This window comes from Conger conger, chromosome 8, assembly GCF_963514075.1.
Source record: "Conger conger chromosome 8, fConCon1.1, whole genome shotgun sequence".
In the NCBI taxonomy this organism is placed as follows: domain Eukaryota; kingdom Metazoa; phylum Chordata; class Actinopteri; order Anguilliformes; family Congridae; genus Conger; species Conger conger.
The window spans coordinates 45,236,128-45,248,386 of NC_083767.1; the positions used below are offsets into that span (position 1 = coordinate 45,236,128).

At 43.5% G+C, this 12,259-nt stretch overlaps 1 protein-coding gene across 1 annotated transcript in view; it reads left to right on the plus strand.

Moving 5' to 3' along the window:
- The window catches only part of col7a1l (collagen type VII alpha 1-like), an 88,500-nt gene that overhangs the window by 25,220 nt on the left and 51,021 nt on the right, over positions 1 to 12,259 (plus strand). Inside the window, exons 16-30 of the mRNA XM_061252619.1 lie at positions 118 to 264; positions 1,673 to 1,810; positions 2,083 to 2,229; positions 3,081 to 3,200; positions 4,819 to 4,965; positions 5,949 to 6,143; positions 6,283 to 6,422; positions 7,967 to 8,090; positions 8,444 to 8,587; positions 9,537 to 9,724; positions 10,039 to 10,116; positions 10,375 to 10,392; positions 10,494 to 10,520; positions 10,620 to 10,688; positions 12,101 to 12,181. Of these exons, the coding sequence (XP_061108603.1) occupies positions 118 to 264; positions 1,673 to 1,810; positions 2,083 to 2,229; positions 3,081 to 3,200; positions 4,819 to 4,965; positions 5,949 to 6,143; positions 6,283 to 6,422; positions 7,967 to 8,090; positions 8,444 to 8,587; positions 9,537 to 9,724; positions 10,039 to 10,116; positions 10,375 to 10,392; positions 10,494 to 10,520; positions 10,620 to 10,688; positions 12,101 to 12,181 (1,763 nt within the window). The remainder of the gene's footprint in view (positions 1 to 117; positions 265 to 1,672; positions 1,811 to 2,082; positions 2,230 to 3,080; positions 3,201 to 4,818; positions 4,966 to 5,948; positions 6,144 to 6,282; positions 6,423 to 7,966; positions 8,091 to 8,443; positions 8,588 to 9,536; positions 9,725 to 10,038; positions 10,117 to 10,374; positions 10,393 to 10,493; positions 10,521 to 10,619; positions 10,689 to 12,100; positions 12,182 to 12,259) is intronic.

Genomic DNA, 12,259 nt, shown 5'->3' on the forward strand with positions numbered 1-12,259 from the left:
GACAGGAAACTTATTTTTGTTTGTTTATTTTATGGCTGTGCTGTGGGAATATTCTTAGGTTCTTCCCCTGCTTCCTGTTTAACCACACTTAGCCCTCCTGTGTCATTATCACCCCAGAATCCACCGCCCAGAGCCACTACCTCGACCACAGCATCTTGCTCTACCGCATCGAAGGACTATACCCAGAGACAGTGTACACTGTCAGCATTAACGCTGTGTACGGAAACAGCGAAGGGCCAGAAATCTCTCTGTCACAGTTCACAGGTACAGTGTATGCCACGTCCTGGACACATGCACACGAGTGCTGTGTGTGTGTGTGTGCTTCCAGGCACATCATTTGGATTCTGTTGCAGCACAATCACGTAAAAACACTTGATAACTTATCTAAATGTAATACGTCACCAAGAGAAGAGACCTTAGGAGTATGATGTTTCTCTGACTGTAGTACTGTAATTTCCTATATTGTATGCAGTCCATAGCATAGCATGTTCTTATCAGCCTGTACTTCTCTGACATTCAAATCAGTGGCTGACCCACAGACTACAGACCATTATGAATGTGATTTTGGTAAAACAGTAGCAGACAGTAACAATGGACCTGTGCCAGTTTGCTCTTTTGTCTCCGGGAAACGTGGAGCTGCCAGGGTTTGATTGGCAGGTCCTGTAGTTTGCACTTCCATCTTTAACCTGCCATGACAGCTGCCCTCGAATGTTCACATGTTTTAACCACAGCTTTCAGTGTGAGAATGATTGTCGCTGTTATTACTGTTATCATCTCATCGCCATGCTGACGGCTCAGGACAACATGTAACCACTGGCACAGGCTTTCCTGCCAAGTGTGTTACTGCACCAGAGATAGAAGCACTGAACACAGGCCAAGTTTAGCCAACCATACCCTCAACACCAAGAAGGCCTATTATGACAGTCCCATTAAAGTTGTATCTCATAATATTTAAGGACCTTAGCCTTATATCACAGACAGTCTTATCCATAGCGACTTACACAACATATTTGCATTTTTACATTGATTCCATTTACAGCTGGGTATCCAGCTCTTTATTAGGTTTTTTTTTAACTTACTTTTTTAGACTTATTGTTCTTCTGGTGCTGTAGCCTACCTACTTAGAGGTTCTCCTCTGACCCCTCTCATTAACAACACGTTTTTGTTGTTTTTTTTTGTTTTTCTCTGCAAGCTCTAGAGACTTTTGTGGGTGAAAATCGCAGGAGATCAGCCGTTTTTGAGATACTCAAACCCCCCTGTCTGGCACAATCATTCCACAGTCAAAGAACATGAAATAAATTTGGTCTAAGCAGTAGCTGAACCTCTTGACCACATCTGCATGCTTTTATGCATTTAGTTGCTGCCACATGATTAGCTGATTAAAGATTTGCATTAACACGCTTGTGGACAGGTCTACCTAATAAATTGCTCACTGAGTGTATACTGAAGTAATTCAGATGAAGTACCTTGTTCAAGAGTACAGCGACAGTGTTTGAGTCAAACGAACACGCTCTTAAGTTGCAAGTGTTGAGTTTAGATGTTTTCACATGAAAGGTCAGTCTTTTATGAATGTTACTTGTACAGATGTCAGTGGTATTACTGTAAAGTCTGTATTAAATGTAATGTGCATGAAATGCTGCTGTAGATCCGGAGTTGTGTTGTGTTGTGTTAGCATCACTGAAGGACTCGGAGCTGATGCAAGCAGTTAAGGAGGTGAAGGTGAAGGATGTCGGGATTAACACCTTTAAACTGGTGTGGAAGAAGACCCCCGGGGTTTCTGGCTACAAGATCTCCTGGAGCCCCTTCTATGGTAGGGATCATAGGAGTACTGCATATCTCTTATGTGTCCTGTACCTCTCACCTGTCTGATTCAGTGCTCAGCTATTTCCTGCGTTTCTTACCTATCTGCATTTCCATCATCATATTTTTCCCCTGTCTCACACTTGTCTCTTTTATTTCTCACTAGTCTTCTTTATCTCTTACGGGTTTCATTTATCGTTCACCTTTCTCTTCATGAACTTTTAAAATGTAATATACTGGACTGTGATAACTATCGCACTCTGGTCTTGTGTGTACTGTCAGGTGGTGTTGAAAAGAGCCAGCTTGTTCCCTCCACGTCAAACTTCTTCACAATCACCGGACTCCAGGAGAACTCTGCCTACAAGATCCAGGTGTCGCCGGCCGTTGGGGACCGAGAAGGAAGCCCAGTTCTGCTCACCGCCCGCACTTGTGAGTAAAAATGTAAACACGGTCGAACATACACACCCATCTCCTGTCACCCACTGTACTCTGGGCACGTCCACCTGGCAACGCTTGCCTGTCTGTCCCTCCATTCTTAAATACACCTGCCACGACTCTTCCCTACTGAGTTACACCTGTCCCCTATTTGTCTGCTGTGAGTTACACCTGTCACCTCTTTGCAGCTTACACTGATTTGCACTTCGAACCTTCTCTTTGAAAGATGCCGTACCGATAGCTGTGCATGTAAATTACATTGCTCTCTCAGGGGCTGTTTAATTAGCTTATTTTAGCTTCCTTGAGATTTGTTTCCTGTCTGAAAAAGTCTAAATGAATGCTTTAAAGGCAGGCATCCTGCTTAAAATGAAGGACATGTCCTTGCAAGCGAAGAAGAGAGGGGGCTGTAACTCCCTGGAGGGGTGATCTGAGGAGAGTCTAAGTTAGATTAAGCTCCAAAATGCGAATTTCCTTGTTTGGTATGTGTGCTGTGTCCCTTTCACTTCCTCTCAGAGAATTTAATTCGGTAACATATTTGAGCCTGCTACTGCAAACCAGTTTGGCGATCTCTGGATTTATTGATTACATTTGAACTGATTTTTTAATTACATCTGATAGCCAGCATGCCATATATGTTATATTGACGCTCGGTTTAGTGTTTATTAAGTTTGCTCTTCGAATGACAGCGATACATTCTCCTTTGTGAAATTGGTACAACTTATATTCTGAAAATTACTCATCAGACATTACTGCACACAACAGCAGCAGTATACCATATGTGCAGCATTAGTTCGGAATGAGAAGCAGATGGTGAGGTTGTTGACGTGTCCTGTGTGTGATTTCAGTGGATATGCCCAAAGTGACTGGCTTCGAGGCGGTGGAGGTGACGGACAACAGCGCTCAGCTGAACTGGACCAAGGTTGCAGGGGCTTCTGGGTACTCTTTGTCCTGGAGACACATTTCAGGTAGGAGCGGTGAAGAGCTATCGCCGGGGCAGCAATGCTCCACGTGGGCTGTGAAAGAAGAATAGATATGTAAGCACCCAGCAGTCCCGCTTTATGTCTTCGGCCTTTTCACTCTTGTACTGTGTGAGAGTTTAACCGTCTCAACGAAATGCCAGCAAATTTAGTGCAACCATTTTAGAAAGCTAAGTGATGTGGTTTCACGGTTGTGTGTTAAGCCAAAGCTATCTTTTTTATCACAGTGACAGCCTCAGTGTCTGTTATTCAGTCTGGCTGCGGTCTACTGCTCTGCTTAGAGCAGATTGGGTAGGTAGGGCAGGTTTGACCAAACTGTCACCCCAAAAGCAAGGGTGCTTCCCACCTCATTTCACTGGGGTAACTCCGATGATCGTGCACCTGTACTCTGCTTGTGCTTACAGTCCTCTAGAGCGGTGTTTCCCAATCGTCAGTGTACCGGGAGGCGAGGGCAAGTGTGCCGTGTGAAAAATACAAATAAATGCAATTAAAAGGCATATCACTTGTAAGTAAAACCCAGAAAGTAGGTTTAGACCTACTGTTGACATCACATCAATGTCATGTCACTCAGGTTGCCCGCTTCTCAGTGCCCTGAGATTCTGTAAGTTTGTAAAGTGCGCCATGGAAGGAAAATGTTGGGAAACCTTGAGAGAAACTACTCCACAGTTCAGCTGATGGACCAGTGAGAATAGGGGCTGGTCAGAATACATTTCAGAAGAAGCACATACTCGACTGTTCTCTCCAAATGAACACTGAAAGAGAGCTAGATGGGTTTTTAAAAGGAAATGTGTCGAAGTAGAGTTGATCCATGGGCAGCCCACGGGTGCCATTTGATCTGAAATAATCTGCATTTCTGAAGCGCAGGTCTGTGGCCGCATGCTGCACGTTGCTGCGTTATCGCGGCTGGCTACCGACGACGGCAGCGAGGCAGGAGCGCTTGGCTTTAATGGCCCTGTCCTTTGAGGAAACACGAATCGAGGCCTATTTTCAGAAAGGCCTGCCTCCTCTAATTCATGTTATTACCTTTTTAGGCGCTCAGAGTTTCTCCCGCTCTCTGAGGAAATGTCAGGGCTTGCCTATGCCTGCGTGTCATTTCCCTGCGTGCTCGCTGCCTTTGCACCACTGGGCTTTAATGACAGTCTTGTTTCCCCCGTGCCTCCGACGTATTAGCTTGTGTGCGGAGAAGAGACGGGCAGACGCGGGAGAGCGACAGCAGGAGACGGGAGCGTGAAAAGTACTTCTCATCCCACACAGTATTAGACAGCAGGCGGAAAAACTCCATTTTACGGGTCCGCTCTGTGTGTAATGGAGTAATAAAGAGACAGTAAACTTGATTATATCCCCAATTATACGTATTCAGTCTACAGCTGTTGCACAATAATCACTATTACAATTACGGTGTTTTCCTCGTGGTCATGGTTCTTGGTTTATATGTATAATTGTTCTGGGATTTATTTTACACTGGATGTAATACATTGGCAGTTTAAAATAAATATTCTAATTCATGTCAGTAATGAATATAATGAATTGAATGGAATTCAGAATAAATGAGTGTGAGAGACAGATAATTATACAGAATGTGGATAAAGGTGTTTCTTCTCTTCAGATTTGAAGACCACCAATGAGGTGTTGGGTCCGACGTTCACTTCCTTTCCGATCAGCGACTTGCTATATGGCAGAACCTACATATTCACCATCCAGCCCCTCTACGGGGAGGTGAAGGGACCCATAACGTCCATTAACAGGAGGATAGGTAAGACATTGTTACGCTCTCAAACAAAACTCTCACTTCTCCCTCTAACTTGATATGATAAGTGCTTCTACTTACAATGCGTTTGGGCTTTTCTGAATGAAGGAGATAATTCAAAATATTATTTCAGAGAATAGCAGAACAGCTTGTATGTGATCCTTTTTGTGACAGAGAAATAAAGAGTGAGGTTGAGAAACCCATACAGTAGATGGGTGAGCATGGGCGGCCATAATTTGTTTCTGGGATTCGTGCTAACATCTCCTCCTAATTATATAATTAGTGAAATTACTTCTGCGAACTGACATTTTGCTCAATTTCTTGGAATGTTTATGAATGACAGCTGAAGACTGTCATTGTTTCCCTTCATTAAAACCGTATTGTGTGGACTACGAATTAACTGTTGTTGGTGTGCAGCTAATTAGCTAATTGAGCCAGGCTAATTGGCTAATCGGTGGAAACAAAAGCCTGTGGCTCTTTGCCCACCCGTACATTAGTTCAGCGGGGTGTTCCTCATCTCAGGCTCTGGCCGAAACAGGCTGCTAACTACTGTGTCCACTAAACATTTCTGAAAGAAAGGAAGAGGCCGAGCCATCTTTGGGTCCAATCACAGTCAAATAGATCGTAGAGGAAGAGGTGGTTTATTACAGGGGCGGACATCTTGCAACACTTCTGCTGTGCTGTTGGAAAATAGTATGGCGGACATGTCGGACAGTCAGCAGTGTGTTTATGCTTATTTTAAGGACACAGCAGTTTCAGGCACGCTCACCCCCAACGAAACCATGGAAATACTATATGTTGATCATCAACACTACATTTAGAGAAACCTTTTGTGTACTTAACGACTTAAGGACTTTCTCATCCAGTGGACTGAAGTTACATGAAAGCACTGTGAGCCTACTTTGGAACATGGCCTCAGTCTTTTACCCAGGGCATGGGGTATATGCAGTGTTGTGTCAGGTGGAAGTTGTGTGTTTGTTGATTTGCAGTGGGGAAGGTTCCCTCCATCGTGCCTGTTACGGCTGCTCCTGCCACCACCCGCTTGGCATCCCGGAACTTGCGCACCTCCACCGTCAAAACTGCCGCAGCCACAGTGCAGAAACTGGACACAAGGCCCAGTCCGATGACAACCAAAACAGCCGTAATCACAACTGACGCTGAGGCAACCCCACGACCTGGGCCAGGTATGTCCCAGCATGCAACAGTTACTTTTTTCACCCTATGAATAACTTGGATGTGAGGGTAACATCACACACACCTGTCCTGTATTTGTGTTTCATAAGGTGAGAGTAGGGTGACATGTCTGTGCATTTTGTGTTACAGTTTGTGGGAAGATCAAGGCTGACATCGTGTTTCTAGTGGACGAATCCTCGAGCATCGGCTTCAGCAACTTCAACAAGTTGAAGGACTTCCTGTTCCGGGTGGTGACGTATTTCCCTGTCGTTGGACCCAAGGGAACACAGGTGAGTGCTCCATCTTAATATCACATGTACAGGTTCCAGCCTGAGCAGTGTTACCTTTAAAGTATTGCCTGTTTTCCCTTTGTTTTGTGAAAATTGCCCCATATCCATGCATACAGCATTTCAGCTGAACAGCAACCTTTTGGCTGAATTCAGTGTAGGAATGAGTGAACCATTTCCAGAGGAATTTTTCAATAGGGAGCACAGTTGTCACTGTTTTACAAGTAAAATAATAAAGAATAAGAGTTTTTAGAGAGATTTCTCTTTTTGAAATATCTTTATGAATTCATCGTTTAAGTGCACTTTAGGATACGTAAATACAATATAACAACTTCTTACATTATTTCCTGGTTTGAGGTGCTTTTGTGCAAGAAAATCTTTAAAGCCATTTTTCGCAAAAAACTAAATATTCAAACAGTCAATCTCCAGAAATATTTATTCAGTCTCACTACATTATCATTTGTAGTTATGATTCTGTTCTTGATTAGATGAAGATCACATTTTTAAATATCTCTCCAAATGTGTTTGGTCTCATATGGCCATACATACAGGTATAATGCTTTGGCCACATGATGGGTCATACAGATATAATTATCTTTAAGGCAGTTCATTAGTCATTCTATGCCATTAGTTTAAAAATATTTTTGGGCTGGGAAAGGTACTGCATATCTTTGATTTGTGCAGATTGGACATAATTATACCATTTTTAGTCTTAAAAGTTTTTTTTTCTTTTTCATTAGCGGGTCCTTCTGTCCAACAGGCGATGAAGCCTTAGAAGCATTGTGTCTGCTACATATGGACAGTTATTTTTATTTCATGCCAAATCTTGAAATGTGTTCATGGGCAATCAGTGGTAGGATAATGTGTTATTTCTCAAAGCTAATAATAAATGTGTGCATATCTGAGTCATACGTACACCTACTTCAGATACAGTACACCAATACATTTGGTAGGTAAGAGAAATATTTTGCAGTAGTTTATACACGTTGATAAATCTGGCTGCTTGTCTGTACACAAATGTATGTTCATTCACCAAAGAAAAAGGGTTATATACCACTAAACACTCCATTCCTTTCCCGTGGTTCATCATTCACTGTTGCTGAGACAGGCTTATGTCAAGTGTTCAAAATAACTCATGATAGGTGTGTGGACATTAACTTGAGGTGTTGTTGTGATCATTGTGTTCACCAGATAAAGCACTTTCACATGAACCCCCCCAGCTTGGCAGTAGAATCATGTTTTTATAGCTTTGCTGCTGAATTTGGAAGGGATAATCTTTCATTGGTAGAGTCCTGCAATGATGTGGGGCTATATCTTTAGTACTGAACAGCTCCACTCTCACACACACTGCTTGCAGTATTTATTTGTACATCATGCCGAGTTTATCAGAAAAACAAATGCTTTATACCTGTAATGTTGCACAGTCGTGACAGTAATAAGGTGTTAATATCGGCGTCACAGCTTGACAGAATAACAGCGTGAATATCTTTATTATTTATGAGTATTACAGAGCAACACAGTGGTGGGATATTAATCTGTTTCCATAGTTTGCAGTTGTCCACTACAGCGACGAGCCCAGGATAGAGTTCCGATTGAATGACTTCAGAGACAGAAACTCCGTCTTACGGGCGCTGAAAGCAGTGCACTACACAGGAGGAAACGCCAGAACAGGTACACCAGCAGGACAGCAGGGTTGAAGATCACACTTTCCAATAAGGTTATATGTTGTGGCATTAATGTAGTTTTCAACATTAATTAATGATGTACAAATACATTTACAAAGCTGTAAAGGTTTTCAGTCGTTAGGTACAGTAATTAACAACTACATTAGTGAATGCCAAATCATGTAACCTTATTCTCAAGTGTTACACAGGTTAAAGATTGTAGGAGCAGTGTTTAAATGTGTGGTGCTCATGTGTACACAAAGAAAGTGAAGGTTTCTTATGACGTGAACATTTACAGTCTGAAGTGTGTAAGAGACGGGTACACAGCCAGACAGGTGACAGTTCTCCGGTCCTCCGCAGGTCGAGGGATCAGCTACGTGCTGAAGGAGCTCTTCCAGGAGTCCCTGGGCATGAGGCAGGACGTGCCCCATGTGATTGTACTGATCACGGATGGCAAGGCCCAGGATGACGTGGTCTCCCCTGCCAGAGTGGCTCATGCCCTGGGTCAGTCATCCTGCCCTCTCACCTGAACTCTAGTCAGTGTTTCTGGGTCTCGTATAAACAATCTTAGTTAATTTCCTCGGTCAGTTACAATGAACCTTTATCACAAGGTGACAGCCCGTTTACCTACTTACTGTAACCTTACAAATTATATTTATTTAGGGTATAGTATAGAACTGCATTTTTCAGAAGAACTTATTATAAATAAATGACCAGTGACACCCCAGACATAGTGCTGTCCTGATCCCGTTCCCCCACACACTTAAGTTCCAATTGTAGTGTGCTGTCAAAAAGTTCCAATTGTAGCATGCTGTCAAAAAGTTGCAATTGTAATGTGCTGCCTTATGCCTGTCTGATGATAGGCTTATTTTACACTTTCGGGCTAATTAGGGCTGTAAAAATATTCATAAAACAGCTATTAAACAGTAAAACTGTACATTTTCAAAAATCTAGCATACTATCAGCTGAGAAATATATAGATAGATGTACACTAATGGCAGAAACAAAGAAAATACGATGTAATCATGCAATGGCAGCAACACTTTGAGTGTGAGTGAGTAGACAAGTGCAAGGGTCAGTCCGAAGCTGAACAGCTCCCTACAGGGGGAGCATGATTTTGTGGAGGGAACTGACTCTGAGATGGTACCTGGGCTGGGCAGATTGAGAGCTGAATCTTTTTGCTCCATTGGATGTACTGTGCTATGCTACCTGTTCTTATGGAACTTTTACTGGCTAATACTGTGACACATCCAGCAAGTTGAATTTGTCCCGTGATAACCATTACATTACATTACATTTTTGTTATTTGGCAGACGCTCTTATCCTGAGCGACGTACAGGAAAGTGCAAAGTACATTCCCATCACCAGGAACAAGACCTCTTTTCAGTTTTCCGACTGCTGTTCTAGAAACTTCACATTCCCACTCGTCATTTTGACTAATGTTCTTCAACAGGTGTCAGCATTCTGACAATCGGTGTAGCGAGCGCTGATATCGAAGAGCTGAGGAGGATCGCCTCCCCAGCCGACTACAAGAGCATGTTCTACACCAGCACGTTCGACGACCTCCCGTCCGTGGAGAGGGAATTCATGGGGAGCATCTGCAGTGAAGCTCTGCAGATGGAGTACAAAGCGCTGGATGAGGTGTGAGGCAGAGGGCTCAGTAGTGTTAAATAATGTGCTCTCTCTTGATGTGTCAGAGCTGAGTTCACATATTGAATCTGTCAGCTGCCTCAAAGCCTAAATTATGATGTTCTGGTGTTAAATGTAAAAGATAAAACGTTTTTTGTTATCCGTGAGAGCTCAATTTTCTGGACGAAATGAAGGTTTTCGTGCAGCACTGACAGTACTGGGAGAGGAGCTCATGGACGCAGCTTGTCTGATGAGCAGAGGATGGGGCACTTGTCGACGCTCAGTGGGTGAGACGTTTATTAACTTTCTGACCACTCTCCACTCAGTCTGCGCAGCTGGACACGCCCACTGGAGATCCAGAACCTTTCACCAAACCAGAGGGTCCCTGCTCGTCCTGTACGAAGGTGTGCCTCTCCTCCTGTTTCTCCCCCTCTCTGTGACCCGTTCATCAATCTCTCTCTCTCAGTCCGCCACAGTCTTCTCTGTGAAAGAGTGGGGGAACTGTGAATATTCATACTGTATATGCACATATGTGTGTCTACCTGTCATTGACTTCCTGTATTTTTCCATCCCGTTCTGTCCTCTTGATTTAATATCAAAATCCGAAGGGCACGGTCGTGCATTTTTATTGAAAGATTTTCCTTCCTTCCTTCTTTTTGCAGGGCCAAAAAGGGGAAAAGGTAAATTGTTTTTGTTGTTTTTGTCTTTTTGGTACATAAGCATTTGTGTCTGTGCTGAAACTCTCTCTCTCTCTCTCTCTCTCTCTCTCTCTCATCCCCAGGGAGATGGGTTTGGTCTCGGCGGACTGGTATGCTGTTTTCTACATTCATGACTTTTCTGCCATACATGTGTTTGCTTGCTGTGATGGCCGCTGTAAGCCAGGCTGTGTCTTTTGTCTTTCATTCAGAGACTGGCCAAGCCGTCGGGGGACTTCAGCTCTTTCGGATTTCAGTCCAAAGGGGAGAAGGGGGAGAGGGTAAGGACACAGTCCCACCAGCAGCCTGGCATTTCAGCCTCACCCCTGCCCAACGACTGCTAACAGTCCACCGTCCATGTGTCTCCCTTCACTTTATTCAGACAGAAGGAAAGCAGAGAGGGTTACACAGTAGATAGAAATGGGATAACAGTGCAGGAAGCACCAGGGGGGATTCTGATACCGGTTGAGAGTCGGACCCTTACAGACTGTGTCACATGGTCTCCTTGATAACTTACTTTTGAAAGAGATGTCCATGCCCCATCTTTGTTTTGCTCTTAATTCAGAATGCCCGTGTTTATGTAGTGCACTGTTGATGTGGAATTCTATTGCCCACTGTCAGTTGAGCAATGTTGCCCTCGCGTTTGATTTGTGCTGTGAGGCTAAAACCCTGGAGACTAAAACCCTCCCTTCCTGGCTGACTCTGGACCATAATGCACTGCCCTGAGGGGTCACATTAATGCCCTGAACACCATTGATTTAGCCCAGAGTGCCACCCATTTTCATTTTTTTTCCGGGTTATTTATGATTTCATTGCTTCTTTTTTTCCCAAGAGAAGCTCCTGTCAAAAAGAACCATGATCTTCTATATGACACATTTCATAAATCACAGCAGGTATATTGACCCCATTAATCTATGCTGTAGATTGGGTTGACAGATTGTGTCAGATCAGCCATCATGCGAATGGCTCAAAGGCCTTTTCCGTACAGTAATTAGAGGTTGCTCTCTGTCATATATCCACGTACAGTAGACATTCTCAGAATGGTGATTTGCTCTTGCAGATTTATGATATACTGCATGTTTGAAGCTATAAGGCACTGATATATCAAAGTAGCTGTGCGTGTCAGAGGATTTCAGATAACAGATGACAGACCTTCGTAATGCCATCGAACGCTGAGGTCTTATGTAACGTGTAAACACGACGCACCCAGCAGGTCTCCCATGCCACCCTGTGCCAGTCCCTCCCCCTATGGGGCAGTAATTGCTCTCTGCCCCTCACTGGGATAGCATATGACACATTACTGGCACACTGGCATGACAGGCTCAACACTGGCTTCTTCTGCTTTCCTCAAGCTCTTTAACACATCGTAATGACGACTTTTAAAACATGATCATTCTGGCTATCTGACTATTAAGACAATCTTAAGAAATATTTTACTCTTATCATATATGGCCAAAAATATTGCCAGTGAGGTTCTCATTTCAAGATTTGTTAATGGGGTAAGATAATCTCACTTGACAAGCAGAAAGTTGACTTAAAATAAGCTGATACTTCACAGAAACTTTTAAGTATTCCACATTTTGAGTCTTACGAGATCAAAACACTTGATAAGACAGTAATAAGGCAGTGTTTACTATATCCATGTAGCACAAAAAATAGTGTTAACCTGGCTTATCTCTGTAATTTCATGCAGGGTCTCCCTGGCACAGATGGTGTCCCAGGGTTGCCTGGACGACCAGGAAGAACCGGGCCTCCGGGTTCAGCAGGACAGAGGGTGAAATGGCTGAATCTTATACATATTTTATAGGACAGATGCTTCATTGAATGAAAGCTCCAGCCCAATTAAACTGGT